This window comes from Arachis stenosperma, chromosome 5, assembly GCF_014773155.1.
Source record: "Arachis stenosperma cultivar V10309 chromosome 5, arast.V10309.gnm1.PFL2, whole genome shotgun sequence".
In the NCBI taxonomy this organism is placed as follows: domain Eukaryota; kingdom Viridiplantae; phylum Streptophyta; class Magnoliopsida; order Fabales; family Fabaceae; genus Arachis; species Arachis stenosperma.
The window spans coordinates 20,443,334-20,465,783 of NC_080381.1; the positions used below are offsets into that span (position 1 = coordinate 20,443,334).

Genomic DNA, 22,450 nt, shown 5'->3' on the forward strand with positions numbered 1-22,450 from the left:
TCAAGGGTTTGTACCTTTTGATAAAGCTCTTAAATAATCAAGATCGCTTTCTCTCCTAGACTGTCAGTTGCTTTGTCCTTATTGAGTTGGTTATCATCCTTCCTTGGTTGCTGCCTGTCAGAGGTTGGCTGGCGGTGCACGGTGTTAGTTGTTCTCTCGTTGGTCGGCGGGAAAACGTCGTTCTGAGGCTTGCCCATCAAGTTTGGAGGGTCTAACTCATGGTGAAGGTTTGAGGATCACTCTTTGAGTTTGTCCGTCATGTCGTCAAGACATGGCAAATTTCCACAGACAGCGCCATTGTACTAGAAGCTGCTGGTATGGATAGTGAGATGGATCAAGGATTTACCGGCCCAGGGTGATGATAGGATCGGATCTTCTTGGAACGGTAGGAGGTAGTATCTACAAAGATATTCTAACAATCCAGTCAGAATAAATCTAAGAGGTAGATGAGAATTAAAGATATATGTCGTACCTGAGGGAGCGCTTAGCCCCTTTTATATAGTCTGGAGTTGTTATCTTATTTTATCTTATTTGTTAAAATAAAAAAGTATCTAAATTTAAATGATGATTAGAAATTGAAATTGGGAAAATTATTGTAAAGAACCGTTAGGAAGATTTAATTATTAAAAAGGACCTTTAATATCAAAATTATTAAAAAAGACCAAATCTTTTTATAATATTTAAGAAGAAAAATCAAATCTTTTTATAAGGAGATAAATATATCCTTAACTATTTGTTTATTTATTTTTTATAATCTTTAATATATGCTGTTTGATTTTCAACACTATATTAATATGTATAAATATTCACTTGGGATTAATTATATTAATTAATTTATAAAATTACTCTAAAAGATCATTAGGGATATTTAATTATTAAAATATTAATTCTTAACTATTATTTATTTATTTTTTAAATTTTATATTAACAATTTTTATTTTTTCTAAAATTTTAGTAATTTTTATTATTTATTTATTTATTTATTTTTTACTTTTATAATCTTTGTCTTTTTTTCTTGTCAGATAAAGATCATGAAAATAAAAAAAATAAATAAAAATAAATAAATAATTAGTAAAAATCACTAAAATTTTAAGAGAAATAAAATTTATCAACATAAAGATTATAAAAAATAAATAAAAAATAATTAAAGATATATTTATTTTGTTATAAAAAGATTTGATTCGTCTTTTTAAATATTATAAAAAAAATTAGTCTCTTTTAACAATTTTAATATTTAAGAACCTTTTTAATAATTAAAGGTTCTTTAACGGTCCTTTAAAATAATTTTTCCTTATAAATTTATGGTTAGCAGGCCGATTTGACTCAGGTAAGCGGGTCCGGAACAATTTCTCAAATGATTTCCACACTAATTATGCCATTCTTCAACCTTACTCTCAAATTATTGAGTAAAGCAATCGTAATTTTTTTTTATCACTCTATCGTGTCTCTCGTGTCATGCGAATTTTTGTGGGTTGTTTTCTTCGTTGAAAACCTGCGCCGTGTCATGTTGAATGAAATGCTCGGCATAGGCATCTTCCACCCCCGATGATTTTAACTTTATTTTTTATGATCACATTATTTTCTTTGATTTCTCAGCAGTTTTAGAAAGCAAAAGTTAAACAATGTAAGAGATAAGAGACAACATGTTAAGATGACTATAATATTGATGCAGCTTTGTGATACATAAAAGGGTTCAAAGTCGTATTGCATCTTCTCAACTAACTTTGTAATAACCTTCCTTCGGTAAATCTATTTCTTACTTGAATTTTTTCCTTCCACCAACTCTTATGATGGTATGATTATTGGTTGTGATGGAGTCGACTTTCTAAACAGATTATTATTTTCGGACTAATGTGTTGAACAACTTTAGTTGGAGAACAATGACCAATCCCTTCTGATGATCCAATTAACAATAATATTTAAATTTAACGAAATGTGTCTATTTGTAGCAATAAGCATGTATGAAGTTTACAAGTAATAGCTTGTATATATTAAGCAAACTAACTAACTAACTATTCAAAGAAATCAAACTCAACAAGTAACACATGGTAGATCTTGTTATTGACATTGGTAAAATATTCCATTTACACGAAACCTTTTAGAAGGAAAAGGGTTTCCATTGCTTAATTGATTATTAGCAGAGATAAAATACTTACAAGGGGAAACAAGCAAAACCTAAACAAATTAAAGTGGCTTGTGAAAATGGATAATGAGGTCATGTTGGGAGAAAACCTAGCAACAACACTAAGGTCTACCATCCCTTTAACCCCCACATTGACTAATTGTACCATGAATGATGGTGACTCCCACACTGTTCAATGTGTCTAGAAACAAATATATAGTTACAATATTTTTATAAACAGCTCCAACAAAATGCTCCTCTCCCTTATGAAGCGCTTTATATAATAATTTATATCCACACCTAGGATTTTTTTCCCCCATTAATTGACACTTTTAGTATAAATTGTTGTATTGATATTTTGCAAATTAAAATTTAAAATCCCTCTAAAATGACAATATACTAGGTTTAAAACTTGATCATGTGTGTATCGAATCCAAATTTATTACGAGTGGATTTCATTAGTTGACTGTGTAAGTCTAGCTATAGCCTGTCTTCCTTTTAGAATTTAGATTCACTCATGAATATAATAGTACTCGTAGTAGTTTTACAGTAAGAAAACAATATCAAATACAAGTCCTACTTCACTAGTATATATATTTTTATATGTTCAATCTTGTATAGCGGTCAAAACTGTTTCGACAAGGTTTAGTATGTATATTGACCAAGATAGCTTGAGCTTAATATTATATCGGTTTTGCTAGGGATTAGAATCAACCCTTTTTTTTAACTAATAATCAGTAAACAAAATAGTAGATGCAGTAAAAATTAAAAGAATGTTTTTTTTAAAGAATATAAAATTATTATTTGGGAAAAAATATGGTAAATTGAGAAGAAACTCCAATATCACATTGTGCATGCATGTGGTTCAAGCAGGATGATTCGATAATTCTTAAACTGCTCATGATTGCGCTAAGATATAGTAATTATATTTATTTGATAGAATATATGTCAAATGTACACAAATATATATTGGGGTCACTTGAACAAAGATACTTAAAATAAATTTTTTAAAAATATTTTTTAATAATTAAAATTTAACATATGTAATCGATTAAATCGTATTATCTATCATAATTAAATCGAACAAATCGATTTAGTCAAAAAATTAATGAATCAAATTTTAAATAGATTTAAATTAATATTTTTTTATAAAAAATAACTATAATATCTCTATTATAAAAAATAACTAAAATATTTATATATATATATATATATAATAAGAATATTTTAGTCATTCTCTATAATAAGATATTATAAAAATATTAATTTAAACCAATTCAAGATTTAATTCATCGATTTTTTGGTTAAATTAATTTGTCTGATCTAATCTAATTTTGATAAAAATAATATAGTTTAATCAATTATATATATTAAATTTTAATTATTAAAAAATATTTTTTTAAATATCTTTATTTAGGTAATTTTCGTATATATTATGCTATCATTTTTAATTTCTTTTAAATCTATTTGTTGAATTATATATTAATAATGATGTTTGACATTCGTAGAAGGCAGTGACATGGGCAGTGACTTGCGTACGTCTCGAAGCTTCTTTTATATTTGGGGTAAGTACGATTTTGGTCCCTAAGGTTTAGTGCCAGAATCGAAATCGTCCCTCTTGTATTTTTGGTATTAAAATCGTCCTTATCGTTTTTTTTCGTATTAAAATCGTCCTTTTTATTTTTTTTGGACAAAAATACCCTTTCCCTTTCCACTTTTTCCCTCCCCCTCCCTCCCACCCCACCCCACCTCCAACACCGGTTCCCCTTCTCCCCTCCCCCTCCCCCTCCCCACCCCCTCCCCCTCCCTGTTCCCCTTTCCCTCCACTAACGCCGCCACCGTCTCCCTCCCTGCCTCCCCTCCCCCCTGTCCCCTTTCCCCCTCCCCCTCCCCCTCCCCCTGTCCCCTTCCCCCCCCCGTTCCCCTTCCCCCCCCACCAGGCCGCCGCCGTTCCCCTCCCTGCCTCCCCTCCCCCCTGTCCCCTTCCCCCTCCCCCTCCCCCTGTCCCCTTCCCCCTCCCCGTTCTCCACCCCGTTCCCCTTCCCCCCCCCAAGGCCGCCGCCGTTCCCCTCCCTGCCTCCCCTCCCCCCTGTCCCCTTCCCCCTCCCCCTCCCCCTGTCCCCTTCCCCCCCACCCCCACCCCCTCCTCGTTTTCCCTTCCCCGCACCCCCACCCCCACTCCCACCCCGCGTCACCCCCTCCCCGTCTTCCCTTCCCGGCGCCCCCACCACCACCCTGCGTCACCCCCACCCCCTCCTCCCTTTCCCCCTCCCCCTCCCCGTCTTCCCTTCCCAGCACCCACATCACCACCCCACGTCACCCCCACCCCCTCCTCCCTTTCCCCCTCTCCCTTTCCGTCTTCCCTTCCCAGCACCCCCACCCCCACCCCGCGTCACCCCCTCCCTGTCTTCCCTTCCCAGCCCCCCCCCACCCCGCGGTCACCCCCACCCCTCCCCCCTTTCTCCTTCCACCTCCCCGTCTCCCCCTTCCCCAAATCAACAAATCAGAAACAGAAAGCAACAATAATATTCCACAAAACAGCAACAAATCAGCAACAATAATAATAAGAAGAAGAAGAAGGGAAGAAGAAGAAGAAACGGTGCGGCGGTGCGGCGGTGCGGCGGTGGGGTCGGCGATGGTGGCAGCGACTGAAGCACGAACGGCGGCGACAGGGTCTGACGGCAGCAACGCGAGCAGCAGTGAGCTGCTCCCTCCCCGGCGCCATCCCCCTCCCCCTTCCCTTCCCCTCCCCTGCCCCTGCCCCTCCCCTTCCCTTCAGCAACGCGTTTTGTTTTTTTTTATTTTATAACTTTTATTATTAAATTTGGAATAGGGGTAGTTTAGGAATTAAATTAAAAATTTTAATAAAAAGGACGATTTTAATACGAAAAAAAACGATAAGGACGATTTTAATACCAAAAATACAAGAGGGACGATTTCGATTCTGGCACTAAACCTTAGGGACCAAAATCGTACTTACCCCTTTATATTTAAAGTTTAATTATCACTTAAATTTATGATTAAGTTTTTATAATTAAAATTAACGGAATAATTATTTAAAATATATTGTCAAATATTTAATTAATTTTTAATTATAAATATTTTTAATTTATAAAAAAATATTTAATTAAATTTAGAATTATGCTACATATACATCAAAATAAGTTATCAAAATCAGTCACCAATATAAAATATATGTTAAAATATAAATACACATTAAAAATAAATTAAACTACATATGTATTTATATATAAATACATTAATAGCTGATTTTAATGACTGATTTTAATGTACAAATAGTATTTTTATTAAATTTAATATTTTTTATATACTAATAAAGATTTATTATAAAATTAAAAAAATCAAATTGAAAAAATATAAAAAAATAATTATATCTAAATTTAAACCATATGCCGCCATATGGAATATCTATATGCCATATAATTGATTACTTACTTCCTTCAATATTTATTCATTGCATTTACAATATATTGTGTCCTACATAATATCAGGGTCAATGGATGTGGGAAGGTATCAAAAAGTGGATCGGATGTAAATTATTAAAAGGAAAAAAAAATCTTACGGAAACACTCCAGATTAGTTAGAGATTAATTTAAAACTACTAAGATGCATTGTATTAAAGATAATTAAATTTCTATTATACATTATAATATTGGTAGCTCAAATAGAGAATATGTAGCATTTGGAACACAAATAAATTAATAATAAGTAGTAAGTACAGATAATAATTAGTGTTTAGAATTTAAAATAAACAAATAATTTATAAAAAAAATAATTGATATTGACAAAAAAAGAGTTGATTCCATTATTAATAAATTAAGCATGTAGCTTATCATAATCAATGGCACTAGCTACCGTACCATACAATAGTCTTTAGCAAGCGTCGACCTTTAAGAATTTTAATGTATAGTATATCATGAGTTGTTACAATTGAAAAATATAGTATACAAAAATACTACATATGCTTTGAAATTCAGTTTTTGGTCGATCTTTTAATTTAAATAATATTATTTAATTGTTTTTAAATTAAAATATATTCTTATTTTTAGAATAAATAAATTGTTAATTAAATTTAATTTAAATTTTATTAATTAAAATTTCTCTAACTTCTTATCAATATAATAAAGTATTTTTTTTTCTATTGTAAGGTCATCATCAGTTTACCACTGTATTTTTTCTCGTACTCTCTCTCTCATATAACAGGGGCATTCCATAATTTTCTCTTCTTTAATATTACAAATCTCACGTAAATAGAATAGTGTAAAAAAAAAATTCTTAACACAAATACATAAAAAACACCATAAATACATTTAATATTATGCATGAATTAAAAAAATAAAACTTTTTATTATTAAAAAAAAGAAAGAATTCTATACTGACCCAAAAATTGTCAAAGAAGTAATAAATTCTAAATCAAATAGGGTAGTACAAAAAATAATCCTTAACACAAAACATCTAAAATAAATATCATAGACATATAATAAATAGATGAGTCACAAAAAACTCTACTAACCACACATACACATTCAAAAATTTGAAAGAGTTGGGATTTATGAGATTCGTTAACAGAAGAGGCAATAGGTCGAGAGAAGAGACACAGGGAGGTGTGCATCGCCGAAGTAGGTACGCATCACCGATGGAGGATATCGTTGTGGGGAAGGTGTGTAACCCGAGAAAAGACGAACACGATAAAAGACAAGGAGGGAGAGATTAATGCAGCTCTGAATTTTTATTGAGAGAAGATTTTACTGTAAAAATTTAATTTAAAATATTTTAAGGTTTTTATTTAAAATGTTTTAGTGTTTATAAGATTTAAATTTTATATTTTAAATTTTAATTTTAGTTAATCTGTTTTTGTAGATTTGTATTTAAATATATTTATTTTATTTTTTTAATTAATGTAATAAAAAATTGAAAAAAAATACCTAGTCGTACTGCTAAGACATTATTCTTCAAAGTTATATTCTCACCCCACCTAACATAAAAGGGCAGAGGCATAATTATTGCTCAATTAGAATTTAGAACTCATGGATATGGATTAGACCAAAGAAAATAGGGCATTACATAATAATTCCTACTACGAGATACGCATATGAGGAGGGTCGGACCATATACTAAATAAACTAAATGTGTCATGATTATTTCCTTTGAAATTTAAATTAAATAAGGTTTTATGCAAATGATTTTCACTTGTAATACCTAATATGACTGAACAGAAAGCTGCTGCATATGCCTTAGCTTTTGGTATATACTATATTATTATGACACTTTTTTTTCTTTTTTCAAAGATATTATGTCACACAAAAAATTAATAATTATATATTTGTGTATAAATATATATAATATTTAATTTATTTTTAATATATATTTTATATTTTAATATATATTTTATACAAATAATTAATTTATTGACTGATTTTTTTATATATACTTGACATAATTTTTTTTTCTCTTTGGTTTCCATCCTATTGACAACGTTTCCATCGTTATAGAAACTTTTAGACTTGGCAAAGTCTAAGATACATACATATAAAAGACAATGAGGTTAAGGTCTTCATCCTACTTTCACTACCTTCTTTCATTAATTTATCGACATCCATGAAATAATGTTCATGGGGACTAAATAAAATTTTCTCTACTGTAGCCACCTAATTGAATTGATACAAAGATTTTAATTTTACTCCTATCTTGTGTTTTAATTTTTGAAGTATCCACTATAAAGTCAAATATATTTTTTTATCGATATAACATTATATAATTAAATATACGTAAAAAAAATACATTAACATATATTATCTCTATGACTTTAAAGTTATAAATTCTAAATTATGGATTCAATCACAAATACAATTATTAGTATAATTATTAGGTTAAATTATTTATATTACACCAAAATCCTTTTTCGAACCTTAAGTTATTAACATGAAATACTGGTATATCGAACATATATTTTATTATATAACAATATTATAGGATCAACATAATTTATTATTTTTAGTTTGTAGTTAGTCAATAAAATTTAAAAAAATTAGTTTAAAATTATCAAGTTAGATTGTTAAAAATAAAATATTGAGTTAGTGATTAAAGATGTTGAATATATATAAATTAAAATTGTTGATTTGCTTTGTATCATTATATATGTTTAGGGATGACAAAATTTGCTAACGAGCTATAGCCTAAATTGCATAGTTTTCTCATATTTATTTAGAGGTTACAAGTTTAAATTTTTTTATTTTTTTTTAAAAAAAAAAAGAAAAGAAAATGCAACATTTTTCGAAATGCAGAAATTTTTAAAGGACCAATTTTTCATAGAAATGGAGATGGAGGGTCAAAATTCTATCCCACTAATATTTGAATTATTAAATTTATTTAAATACCTTTAATAATTTATTTTTAATATATTTTTTTATTCATTTGACATGCTATATATATTGAAAAACCTAATTCATAGTGTTACAATGATACTTCTCGTCATTCGTACTCAGGACTCATCATCTGATCACCATTCACCGCCTCATTATCTTTGATCGCAGCGTTCTTTTCTCTTTTTATTGTTGTGTGGCTATATTTTTAATTTATATGTTGTAATATAATATTTTTTAATTTTTTAATTTTTATTAAAATTTTTATATAAATAATTAATATAAAAAGATAAAAAATGAGTCCTCGCAGAAAATAAAAATCTGTAAAAAATCGAGATGGGAGACAATATCCTCCTATAGCAGACATTGAAACAAAAAACAAAAAAATATATATATAGTCCTTTTCGTCACATGGAGAGAATGATTAAGGATCACGTTGTTAATTTTTAATAGTGAGAAGATACCAGATCAATTTTGTAAATGATTAGGGACCGGGAAAGAGTTTTACTCAAAAATATATCATCCTTGCCCTTTTCTGCAACGCCGCTCTATCAAGTATAACACAGCTACCAATAATATACACGTAGGAGCTTTAAAAAAAAAAATTTAAGGGTAACGCTTACCCAAGTAGAGCATGACACATATGTATGTGTTTTGTTACATATGATGGATTCGTTAGGAATAATGTGTTAGGGTTTAGTTGTGGACGTGACAGATTATGTATATAGTTTGCATGACACACGAAACATATGTTAATTATATAGTTCTAATTGTAAACGTTATTATAAAACTTAAACAAAGTGTTATACATTATATACATGCACACTCACACATATCGATCGATATTTACAAAGGCAAAATTTCGTCTCTCGAAATGGGCCATGAAAAATGTGAGGTTGACACGTGGAAACCTACCCCCATTGTTGGTAGTTTAAGTTCGTTGTTGTTGCTGACGTGTTCTTTCTTAGCCTCTGCCATGTAGACAAGATAGAAATCAACGATGCTTAACTTATCATCATACATGCATGCATATAAGCAAGCATATATGCACATATATATCTCTTATCTTGCTACCTACTATATAAGCTTACGTTGAAATTCTGAACCATATACGTAGGTTATTACATTACATAATAATATACATTCTTATCCATTGAACATTGCTTTATCATTCTAATTCTATTTTATGCATGCCATCTTGTCATGATTCTAAGAAAAATATATTTTCATAAACAGTTATTTTCATGCAAAATAAATATTTAAAAAAATTAAATAATTTAATAAATTTAATTAAAATTATTATTTAATAATTTTTAACTATATCAACTTAAAAAAATAACTGTCCGTGAATTTTTACCAAAATAAAGTGCATTGGTGATTATATACGTTTCTCACCTTATTAATGATAGTGTCTGATAGTTGGTCCTTCAAGTAATTAATAAGGTCATTATCATATAAAATTTGTATGTTGTCAGAAACATATAGAGAGGACAAACTTGGAATTTGCTATATATCCTGACAAGACAAAAAAGTCAGTGAGATATAACATTGAAATTTCCAAACTTCATTCATCATCACTACCCTATATATATTATGTCTATATATTAAGAGAGAGAGAGGAGACAATTAACAACTTAGCTTGTCTGGTAAATCTTCAAGTTCTTCCAACCATTACAATTTACAACTTTCTATCTTCCACCACCACTTCACTTACATTGATCAAAGGTTTGGATTCTTGTGCTTTCTTCTTCGTTTTTTCTTTAATGGAAAATATATATACACCCTATGATATAATATATGATTGTACACTTTGTTATATATTTCTAACAATATTTAGGTATGTGGAACATTAAATAGTGATGATGGGAAGAACAGGAAGCAGTGATGAAAGTGGATTGAAGAAGGGGCCATGGACACCAGAAGAGGACAAGATATTGGTTGATTACATTCAGAGACATGGCCATGGAAGTTGGAGAGCCCTTCCAAAGCTTGCTGGATTGAACAGATGCGGCAAGAGTTGCAGATTAAGGTGGACTAATTACCTCAGACCTGATATCAAACGTGGAAAGTTCTCTGATGAAGAAGAACAACTCATCATCAACTTGCATGCAGTTCTTGGCAACAAGTAATTTCTAAATTTCACTCTTTCAAAATATATAACTATCAATTTAGATCAAATAAACTGATAGCAGTTTGTTTTTTAATATTGACGTACTTAAAGAGGTACTTAGAAATGAAAACTAAACCTTTTCAATTTAATTATTATCCTTTTGGACTAAACTCCCTACTTTAAGAATTTAATTTTCCATGTACCAACAGTCTAAATAATAATAATAATAATACTAGCTAAGAAGATAATAACTAAAATTATTTTATTTAATAGTTATATATTTATTATATTTAAAATTATATAATTATTTTAATGATAATTAATAAATATTAAATAAAATAATTTTAAGTTATTTAAATTGATTTTTTATTATCTTTTAAACATTATTAGTAAATAAGCCAATAAATTATAGTTCAAATGGCATACTCTCTCCATATTTATCTAAGAGATCGCAGATTCTCTAAATGACATAGTTTACTGTCCTAATGTTTTGGATTTTTAAAACAAAAATAAAAAAAATTGACTTAATTAATTTATATTATAATTAATTCTCTAAATTTTTTCTTATATTATATAAACTTTATGAATTAATTAGATAAATAATGAAGTGATTATTATTGATGATAGGTGGGCAGCAATAGCAAGTCATTTGCCAGGGAGAACAGATAATGAAATAAAGAATTTCTGGAACACACATTTGAAAAAGAAGCTTCTTCAAATGGGATTAGATCCAATGACACACCGTCCAAGAACAGATCACCTTAATCTCCTTACCAATCTCCAACACATTCTTGCGGCTGCTAACATTGTCACCACTTTCACAAACCCTAATCATCAAATCAACACTGCTCTAACCCTTCAAAACATGCTTCAACCCATGCCTCCTGCACCCTCCAATTTACTCAATAATCTTGGATCATCATTATCACTGCCAGATACTCTTCTTTACGAAGGTTTAGGGTTGAATGTAAATGACCATTCTACCATTCATAACATTATTTATAATGCTTCAAATTCAGCTGCTTCTTCCTCTCAGAATCAGTTCCAAAACTTTGATCAACAACAGATGATGATGATGATGAGTGGTAGCAGAAACAATAATAATAGCAGTAATTGCTGTGAGTCTCAGAATTTTGACGAACAATTTGGTTCAACAAATGCTACTACTACTACTACTACAGTCACACCATCAAGTTCACTTCCAAATCTGGTTTCAGTTTCAGCCTCACCTGAACGTTCTTCTTCTTCTCCAACCAAGAATAATAATAATAATAATAATAATATTAACAGTAATTCCACCTTTGAAATCTGGGGAGATTTCATGGATGTGGATCCAAATGATGCGTATTGGAAAGATTTCATTGAGTAAGTTTTGTTTATTTATTTGCTTTAATTTCCCTTCTTCTTTTTATTATATTTTATGTGTCTATTTTTAATTAATCTCCACTTGCACTTATTGTTCTTATTTTTTTAACAACTATGCTACATTGCTACATTGGTATAAGAAGTTTGATAATTAAGTATTGGATAAAATATATATAAAAATATATAGTGATTAATTTGGTAATGAAAAAATATTTTTGTTTCTCTAATTTATCTGATTATTTATTATATAAATTTTGTATAGCTAACTTATTTTTCTCTCTTTTGTTTTTACTTTCTGTTTATTTTGTAGCCAACAATCTAACCAGCCATGGTCGACAGTTCAATGAAGATCACATAATTTGATGTTTATAATATATATCAAGGCAATAATAATGGGATTGTATCATTGTTCTGTAGGATCAACATATTGTTTCATTTAGGTATATTATGTTTCATATGTATTATTATTTGACCATGGATATAATTTTTTTTCTCTTCTATCTTTTCATTCACATTTTATAGGAACTTCCATTGTATAATGATACGGACTTGTACGCCATGTAGATTATTATAATTAATGATTTACAGACTTTAGGCCCTATGATGTAATCATTTATCTATTTTTTTAATATAAAATACAGTAATTATATTTACCTGTTTCACTTTTTATGTGCCTGAGAAAAAAGAGGTAGAGAAAATAAATAGATTAATTAGTTAAATAGAATGAAGACTTAAGTTGAAACTTGAAGAACGGGCAAAATTGAGTGAATATATCAAACGATTAGTTTTATAGAGACTAAGACACGAAATGGAAAGTATGAATACAACTGAAAATGACACATTCATATATGTTGTGACCTGTGAAGTAAAAATAGGTTCTAAATTCTAATAAAGAAACAAAGGGGACAAAACTCAAAGTCTAACTGCTCATACTATTAAATGATGGGAACACTGCCTAATAAAATATTTTGTTTATGCAACAAAATTTCTCCTTCACATTAATTAGGAAGCAACATAGAAAATCTAATCTATTTAATGGTATAATTTACTCAAAAGGTGAAGTGGGTATGATCTTTCTTCTATACCGTGTTCATGATAATCAACATTTTTTTATAAAACAAAGTCAATAGTTTTTGTTATTAGTTAGGTACGACTCTTTCTATTGATTTCGACCCAGTAGAGAAGGCAAAAAACCGATCAGAAAAATAATAATGGTAAGTGTATCTAAAAAAATTAACTATCTACCAAATAGTCCTAACATATAAAACACATATTTGACATCTCATAAGAAAAATATTATACTAATATAAACAAATTTGATTATTTATATATTACAGATTTATTATTCTATTACAACAAATTTGATTATTCTGATAGCTGATTATTTGATGACTGATTTTTAATATATATAAAATATTTTTAGAAAAAATAAAAATAATAAGATGTAATATTTGTACTAGTGTGACTAGAAGAACCAAAAGATTAGTTCCGTTCATAATAGCCAAACGTTCTTATCTGGCTTCTTTGTTTCTTCGAACAAAGGAGATATCTTCAACAAGACGAAGTAGGCATTAGTTAGCAAATGAAACTGTTGATTTCATTAATATACACAGTAACACGTATTATGTATAAGAAACAAACGTTTGAACGCTCAGATATTTTCTAAGGCATTGTATCATGCATGTGACCATAATTAAGTTATTAAATCCATTCCATGCAAAGTTTAAAGTATAATATACATGTATCCATCCCATCCATTCAGCAAAGAGAGAAAAAGAGAGACTGGCGGATGCCATCAGCAAAAAGCACAACCTTTCTCCGACCGGGGCGACGTCATGCGCTAAGAGTCAGAGAGATCACTGATGAGAGCTTAAACTTTCGGACTTTCGAAGAATTTTCGAGCTGGAAGATGATCTCAGTGCTTGATCTTACAGTCACTTCTTTCCACTCTGCTTCTGATGCCCCTTCAGTTCTATAGTCGCGCAATGCATACAACACTTGGAGCCTAGAAGGAGCTGCAAACCATACAATGTTAATCAAAGCAACTGCAAATTATAACAATGAAACTAAAGAAAGCTTTACCTCCCTCCACTAAAGACAAGTAGCTACCAGTTGAGACCATGATATAAATGAAATTCAACGTTGGAATAGGAATAACATAAGCATTAATAAACAGTGATATAGCCTCCTAATGGTATCTATAGATAATCTATTAGTTCAATTGGTGCATAAGAGTCAATGTTAGAATATGTAGGAAAGTCAATCTTATCCTCTCACAGAAATTTTACACCCCAATTCTTGATTTTGATTCATAAACTCTAAGAGAGAGGAACTGTTTACACAGCTAAAGATCATTGGAAAGCAAAAGAATAGTTCATAATTTATTTCGAAAAGATTACCTAGTCCAAACATGCTTGTCTTTTGGACTGTAATACGCTCAACTTTAGATCTTCTAATCTGACTCAAAGCCTGAAGATCTTCTTGCTTGCCCTTAAATTCGAGGAACTCACCCAACACGTACTTATTGGCCTTCAGTTCCAACCTGCAGGCCAAGCAATTTATTTTATTAGTAAAGAAGTCTGATTTGGAAGCATTAAATGATGCCAAATAAATGAGAACTAACCTGTCCCATATTGGAGCTGTGCTAAGGACAAAATTTAGATTCTGTTGGATAGATTCTTGCATATCCTTCTTCCCAGCACGAAAGGGATTCTTTACCCAACCGGAAAACATATTCTTTGGTCCAGGCTTCATTTGTACCCATTCATCATGGGTAACTACTTCAGATGGCAAACTACTTGCTGCAATGGTACTGCAAATACAAATGAAGAAACACAAAATACATCAACAGGAAAGTTAAAATAATAGAGAGAAAGAACAATTTATCACGAGCAACTTACATGACATTACAACTAACAAAAACTTCTAAGAGATAAAGCCAAAATAGATCAAAATGCAATTTATCATCATCCTCTATGTTAACTGTTATAACTTAATCTTCTTCTAGCTCCTTATTATCATGTTTATCATTATCTAATACCGCAGCCTCATCATTTAGAAATTAGAAGCAAAAATAACAGACTCCAAATATTCCATTCCACCACATCAAGCTTCACAATAGTAAACTTGGGTCTTTGGTTTTTACAAGCATCAACTTCTCTTCTCTTATACATGATTCGAAGTTTTTCATTTTATCTTTTTTACCCACAGGTCAGAAAATGTGACCCTTTGAAAATATTAGAAGAGATTTAACACAGCTCATAGGAACAATTATACAAGTTTCAAAATCATACCATAATTTAGGGTTAGGAAGTACAACTTTACAAGATATGTATCCTTCAGGTAAAGCTACTCCTCTTTGCTCAAGATATGATTCAAGGATAGAAGCTTGCTTTCTTGCTTCTGCCACCTACATAGTTCAGGAAACAGAAAGCAATCAAGCCATGTCATTTTCCTGTTCATACTAATTAATAACCATCTGATATTAGTTTCTGATTCAAGCCACCCTATGAACCAGCATTGTAGCAACAAAGACATTTAAGAGATGCAGTTCCTCACAGGATCAGGGTGACGCTCTACTTTATGGCTGCTTGTTTTTTCACAGGCCCAAGTACCATCCCCATTAACTGTTAAAATCCCTGAGTAGTTCTTCACGGATATCACAACTACCTCCCTGAAATATCAGAAACAGAGACATTTAAGGAATGAAATAATATAACTGATTATTTGAAACTTCAGCAAGTAAATGCAGAAAGAAGTAATAAATAGGGTCACGGGTATGCCATTTTCTCCATTAATCAAACAAGAACAGTGACACTGTCAGAGCGAACAAACAATTGAATTGACAAGAAATGAAAATCAAAAAAGGAAAGTACTCTTTTTTGACAAGAACTATGTCAATGCTCTGTCTGGAACTAGTATCAGCATCTGGAATTCGAAGACCAACATAAACATTTCCTCCGTAAAGCTTTTGAATCCTGAAATGCGAAACATTAAAGTCACGTCGAATTCTTCGACCAGCTAGAAAATTAAGTGCACTGAGATTGAAAACCTCATAAAAAAAATTGAAATTTCTCAAAATTTGAGGAAATTCGTGCCCTAGATTGAAAAAAAATAAGAAAGAGAAGTAAGAAAAGGGACCTATCGGCGACGGAGAAAAGAGCAGAAGAGTGATCAGATCCTTCAACGTCCAAAATGTCGTCGTCGTAGAAGAATCGTTTGATCAATTTGTAGAATACCAATCCGCAGATAATCGCTGCCCACATCATCGATAAATTCGTCTGCCAAAAACTGGAAGAAAGAATTGGGGAGCGAGTGCGATTTGGTTCGAATCCTTGTTAAGTGGGCAAAGCCAAATAGATTCAGTTGTGTGCCCAAAATCACTGTTCAAGTTCAACTAAGTATTAAGGTTTCAGCTGGCTACTATTATCACTCTATCATTCTCTGCCTTCACTGCTAAGCAAACATTGAACAAGTAATCAAATTCAAATATATGAATAAAATCTCAAATTTTGGTATGAGAAACTCTTGGTACTAGTAATTTTTACCTTTTTTTTTAAGTATTTTTAGTCATTATTTAATTAATATAAATATTAAATTATTTTTAATAAATAAATTTTATTAAATTATATATATAAATTCTAAAAAATATGATGTATATTATATTTATTTATGTAAGTAAAATTCTGATAAATATAAGCGTAAATTATATATTTTTTAGTGTAAATTTTTTATAAATATAGATAAAAATTATTATTGGTTAAATATTGATAAAAAAAATAATAATATTTATTGGTGATATGGTATTGTTCTTTGAATATTTTAATAGGATAACAAATTTTTTTTCTTTCTAAAGCCCTTGAAAATTAATTCATTGGATAGATGAATCTCTTTATCGTTTTGAAAGGGAATAATTTACTTTAGAGTAATATTTTAATAAAATTTATTTGTGTAATATGAATATTAAAAATTGAGTAATTCTTCGCATACAAGCGATTAAGGCTTGTAAGCCTTTCAAGTTCAATTAAAACTAACGCTCAAAACACGTTTCGAACCATTCTTCTTCCTCTACGTCTTCTCCTTCTTCTTTTCTTTCGTTTCTTGCCTTCTCTTTCTCCTTCTTCTTCTTCTCGCTGCACGTTCTTCTTCCTCTTACTCTTCTTCTTCTCCTTTTCTTTCGTTTCTGCACGTTCTTCTTCATCGTCTTCCTCTTCTTCTTCATTTACGTTCTTTTCTCTCTGTTTTATTTTTTTTTTCTCGATTTTTCATGGTGAAATCGTTTTTGAAGAAGAAGAAGCAGTAGAAGATGAGGAGGAGAAAGAGAAAGAGTTCTGAATTATGCATAAGATGTATTTTAACAAATTTTGGGTGTATTTCTTTAAATCCTTTGGGTGTATTTTCTGTAATCCTTTGGGTGTATTTTCTATAATCGTTTGGGTAAATTCCTGTAACCGTTTGGGTGTATTTCTGTAATCCTTTGGGTGTATTTCTGTAATCATTTTGGGTGTACTTCTGTAATCGTTTGGGTGTATTTTTGAAGTTCCATTATCTTCAAAAGGATTACAGAAATACACCCAAAGAATTACGAAAAATACACCCAAAGAAGAAGAAGAAGAAGAACTGTTCCGAGTGTAGCGCTTTGAAAACAGGAAATGTTGAATAACGCATTAAAAGGCCTAGTAACTTGTAAGACTTGTAAGTCAAAAAAACTTGTATGTGTAGCACTCCTCTTAAAAATTTGATTGCCAATGACAAAAAGACCAATTTATTGGACAATAATAATTTTTAAAGACTTCTAAATAATAAAATTTACCAATTTATTGGACAGTAATAATTTTTAAAGACTTCTAAATAATAAAATTTTGTTAAAAACTAAATACCCTGTCTAAAATTTTCGAGAAAGAATTTGAATGTTTTCGAAAATATACTTATATTCTCGTAAATAGTTAAATATTTATTCATTTATTTAATTACTTATTTTGAAGCTACTCTATAAGGTAGTGTTATAACTTATAATAGGAAAATTGTAGGAAATGGGATTGTCAATTCACTTATCAATTCTGTTTTCTAGTTTCCAATTGCTTATCGCCTCACTCAGTTTATCAGTTTATTTTTGGTGTGCACACTTGTGTAAATGATAACTTACTGCCAACCCCAGAAAGAAAAAGAAAAGAAATAAAATGTGATGAGATAAGAAAAATCCTAAACAATATTACAAGCAGATATGATCATCATCATAAAACCATAAATAGGTGCAGCAAACAATTTGATGTTCAATATGTAACTGCCAAAGTGGAGTATTAACAAAATGTGTTGTTTGTTTGTTCTATTTGCTACCACTCTTTTTCTTGAACAGGCTTCCAAGCTTGCCAAGTGGTGATCTCTTCTTCTTCTTGAATTGTTGTTCCTTTGATGGTGAGCTTTCGTTTTGGCTTTCACCATCACTCTTGTTCTCTACAGCGGTGGCAGCATTGACTCCAATGTTCTTTGAGTCGACAACTTCCTCCCCAAAGGAATCAAAGGGTTCAGGATCTAGTTCTTTCCCTGATGATAACTCCTTTTTCTCAATCTGGCAGCTCTCCCACATTTTGAATTCAACTTTTACTGAATCATCTTTTCCTTGCTTCACTTCTCCATTCACATTCTCTGGTTTCAGAGATTCAGACTTGTTCTCTTTCGATACATCATCTCCTCCATGTCCATGTCCGTTCTCTTCGGAAAATTCGACTACTTTAGGGAGCAAATCATAGTCCTTCTCGCTCTCTGAAAGATCTTCATTATCCTTGCTGTCTTTTCTAATTGTAGCTTCTTCAAGCAGCTTAGATAACTCCTGCACCTTCTGAATAGATTCGAGTTCCCTTGCTCGGAGTTCTTCGTTTTCCTGGAAAACATTCTGAAACTCATTCTCTTTATCCAACAAACTCTCCTTCAATTTCATGCTATCCGCCTGCGCTTCTTTCAGTGATTCTTGCAGGTGGATCACCTCAGCCTCCACTTCTTTTAGATTTTCCTTCAGTTGAGCTTCTTCCTCCATCTTAGCACTAGATTCTTCCTCGGTTTCTTTAAGCAAATGAAGCAACCTGTCTATTTCTTTTCCCAGAGACGTGTTCTCTTCTTTGGTTTGCTTTAAGCAGTTGCTTAGATGATTTTCCCTCTCCTCCCACTCTGTCTTGGAGCTCTCATTGTCCTCCTTCAAATTCTCAATTCTAAATGTAAGATCATCAATCTCACGCCGTGCATCATCGAGCATGGACTCGTATTTTTCATTCTTAGCCTTTAATACGGCTTTTAAATCTTCAACCTGCAACCCATAGCTTTTATGTTCAGCTTGGTTGGCTAAAAGCTTTTCTTTTGCATCTCTAGCTTCTGCAGTTACCTCATGTAATGCAGAAGCCAAGCTTTCCATTGCCATTTTGCTCTTCTCTTCTTCATCTCTACATATCTCCAATTCATTGATGAGTTTGTTTTTCTCTTCTAATAGGATCTGCACACTTGACTCTGCAAGCTTCTCCTTGCTCAATGCCTGGGCTTTCTCTTCCTTAACATTTTTGAGTTCAGATTCAAGAGACTTGACCTTCTTTGACATTTCAAGGATTTCCTCCTTAGCCACAAGAAGGCGCCGCTCTGAGTCCTCAAGATCTCCTTTTTGTCTCCCAATAGTCATTTCCAATAATGCTGCCTTCTCTTTGCTACTAGTGATTTCAGATTCGGCATCATGCAACAAATCATTGTTTCCTTCAAGCTGTTTTGTCATGGAGTCCAAAGATGCCGATGCAGATCTCTCCAATTTATTTGCTTCTTCAACTCTCATTTCTAGTTCCTCAACCTTATTTTTCCACTCTTCAAGCATACTATGTGCATAAGATTCAGCCATCTTTGCAGCTTCAAGCTCCACATTAAGCTGTTCAATATAATTCTCTTTCTCCGTCAACTTCTCATTGTAACCTTTGGCCTCCATTTCAATTTTTTCTTTGAGAACCTTTATCTCTGTTTTTAGCTTCAAAACAATCTGGTTTTCACTAGCCTCGGTTTCCAACTTCGAATCTAGCAAAGCTTTCAAATACCTCAGTTCAGCTGAAAGATTATCTGCTTTCTCTGCTTGAACCTCAGCAAGTTTTGTTGCCTCATCAGCATGAATCAGTGCCTGGTTCTTTGCATCACAAGTCATGGCGAGTTCTTGCTTAACCCGCTGAAGCTCCTGAGTGGTTGAGAGAAGAGAAGCCACATCCACGGCATGCTGGCTCCTCACATTTTCAAGCTCTTTCTTCCATTCTTCTTCCTTCTTCTGAAAAGCTTCAATTCCAGCCTGTTCCAACTCAACAGCTCGGAACTTCTCAATCTCACAATCCTCCTCAACCTGCTTTTGAGCCACCAATGCTTCTCTGAGTTTCTCATTTGCTTCCTCGGCCAGCTTCTGTGCTTCTTTCAACTGATCAAGTGCTTTTGCCTTCTCTTTCTCGGCCTGAACCAGCATATCCTTTGCTTTCTTTAGTTCTTCTTGAGCATGATTCAACTGGGTCTGCAACTCTGAACCCTTAGCAGCTCGTGGTTGTAGTTTCTGAAAAATCAAACAACATAATAAGCATATTTTTAAGTACAGATAATCAAATTCAAATAAGGACTTAAGATATATATTTTTCCACTTTATCAACTACCACAAGATCTTCAGCAATTCACTAGCAAATACCAGGCTAATAATGTTTACTTATTACACTACTGTAGAGAAATCAAACATTCAAAGACTTCAAGTTCAAATGCTTCATCCTAAAACAGAATCTAGGAAAATCGTGCCTAAACATTAAATCAAACATGACCCATCTCAACATTTGAGATGACTTACATCAGGCGGAGTGGTGACCGGCCTTGGTGATTTTCGCTCAAAATTGGGCTTCAAATTCACAGTTCGCGGTGATCTTTCTGCAGAAAGGCGAGAAGCTTGCAGAGGCGATGGTGATTCAGCTTCTGACTTGGGAACTCCCTTGCTGAGTTTGCTCACTCTTGGAGTTGCAGGGGATGCTTTATTGGAAGTGGCTGAAGCAGCTTTGCCGGGAGTGGTGGATGGTGCTTTCTTGGGAGTGGCTGATGCTGCTTTCTTGGGAGTAGCCGGTGTTCCTTTGTTGGGAGTTTCAGATAAACTAGATCCAAAAATTTCAATCATAATGTCAATACACATCAATACTGCATTACATGACATAAAACACCAGAAGCTATAAATAACAGAATCAAACAGTTGCGAAAATCATATGGTATGGATCTAAGGCCAAATTCAGCATCTGAAAACAATGCCAAACCAAACTCACTACAAACAGAAACACCCAGCATGAGAAATGAAATGGGGTTTAGTAATTCAGTAATTGTGAACCAAAAGTGAAGATTTTTGAGTTGAGATTAGGAGATGGTGATGAAATTATTGCTTTAAGAAAAGCATGAGGTGTATAAGAATTCAGAACTCAAGACGAAATAATAAAACCAAACAAAAAAAAAAAAAAACAAAAAGAAGAAAACAAAGTGAAACCCATATGCAAATTTCACGTCGAAACTACACAGAAAGCCAAAAAAACACATAAAATTCAAACACATAATGCAGCGGGGATTAAACACAGGTTTAAAGTTGAAAACTTTAGGTCGAAAAAACGTTCCACAATGAACAACAGATCAAACAAAAAAGACCATATAAAAAAATGAAGCTTTTCACAGAAGAAGCCAGAAACCAGATCTTCAAACAATGGAAATGAAACCCAGAAACAACAGAACTTGAGTTACCTGGATTTTGAAGCCATTGTGATAGAAATGTAGCGACCTAACAAAAGCAGATATTGGAATGGGTTGCGTTTGGTTTAACTCTTACGTTGTCAGTTTCAGGGTTAAGAATGTTGGACTTCCTACCAACATTGTAAGAAAAAGTAGAAATTGAAGAACAAAATCATAAGAATGGGATCAGTTTACAGAAAAGACGGTTCCTTTCATTTTCCAAGAGTTCCTGGGATTAAATAATTATTTTTTGGAAGAAAGATAATGATGATGAGGATGAATGAGATGACAAAAACAGAAAAACCGGCAAGCAGGAGTTTACAGAGCATAAAAACTGAACCAAATAATTTGAGTTTGAGTTGGTTTCCAAATTTGCGATAAAAATATTTTCCTTCTGTTTTTCAGTTTCTCTCTCTTAAGCCTTAACCCATTTCTGATTTCTTTTTTCTCACTCTTTCTTGGCAGTGGTTTTGCTTCTGCTTCTGACTTTGATTCTGAGCGTAGATATCTTTACTTCAGCTCCAAGAGACTGAAATGACAAAAGTAACCCTGATCGTGCATTTTTTAACTAAAAAATTTTGATATGGTAGTAGAATGAGTATTATACTTTAATGTGGTGATTTTTTGTATTTTTTAAAATTATGGGAGTACACAAATTGGACCTACCGATTTGTGTTAAAAAATTTTTAAAAATTTGGAGTACATAAATCGGACCCACCG

General features: G+C 32.0%; 3 protein-coding genes across 4 annotated transcripts; 1 reads left to right on the forward strand and 2 right to left on the reverse strand.

Moving 5' to 3' along the window:
- The first annotated feature begins 10,134 nt into the window (after window positions 1-10,134).
- Window positions 10,135-12,569, forward strand: LOC130979296 (transcription factor MYB53-like). 2 transcript variants are annotated; one of them, XM_057902705.1, is made up of 4 exons: window positions 10,135-10,230; window positions 10,343-10,630; window positions 11,243-11,980; window positions 12,291-12,569. In XM_057902705.1, exons 2-4 carry the CDS (start codon window positions 10,365-10,367, stop codon window positions 12,325-12,327), a joined length of 1,041 nt encoding a protein of 346 aa, XP_057758688.1. In that variant the 5' UTR covers window positions 10,135-10,230; window positions 10,343-10,364; the 3' UTR covers window positions 12,328-12,569. The 2 variants fall into 2 exon arrangements, with proteins under 2 accessions (XP_057758688.1, XP_057758687.1); XM_057902704.1 differs by having other exon boundaries at window positions 10,363-10,630.
- Window positions 12,570-13,548: 979 nt separating this feature from the next.
- Window positions 13,549-16,447, reverse strand: LOC130979297 (uncharacterized). The gene is made up of 7 exons (XM_057902706.1): window positions 16,121-16,447; window positions 15,856-15,957; window positions 15,539-15,653; window positions 15,274-15,389; window positions 14,604-14,792; window positions 14,380-14,522; window positions 13,549-13,995 (listed from the first exon to the last, which is right to left on the reverse strand). The coding sequence occupies exons 1-7, from the start codon at window positions 16,246-16,248 to the stop codon at window positions 13,814-13,816; spliced, it is 975 nt and encodes a 324-aa protein (XP_057758689.1). The 5' UTR covers window positions 16,249-16,447; the 3' UTR covers window positions 13,549-13,813.
- Window positions 16,448-18,053: 1,606 nt separating this feature from the next.
- LOC130979294 (WEB family protein At3g02930, chloroplastic-like) lies at window positions 18,054-22,193 on the reverse strand. The gene is made up of 3 exons (XM_057902703.1): window positions 21,743-22,193; window positions 20,820-21,114; window positions 18,054-20,537 (listed from the first exon to the last, which is right to left on the reverse strand). The coding sequence occupies exons 1-3, from the start codon at window positions 21,757-21,759 to the stop codon at window positions 18,306-18,308; spliced, it is 2,544 nt and encodes an 847-aa protein (XP_057758686.1). The 5' UTR covers window positions 21,760-22,193; the 3' UTR covers window positions 18,054-18,305.
- Window positions 22,194-22,450: the final 257 nt, after the last annotated feature.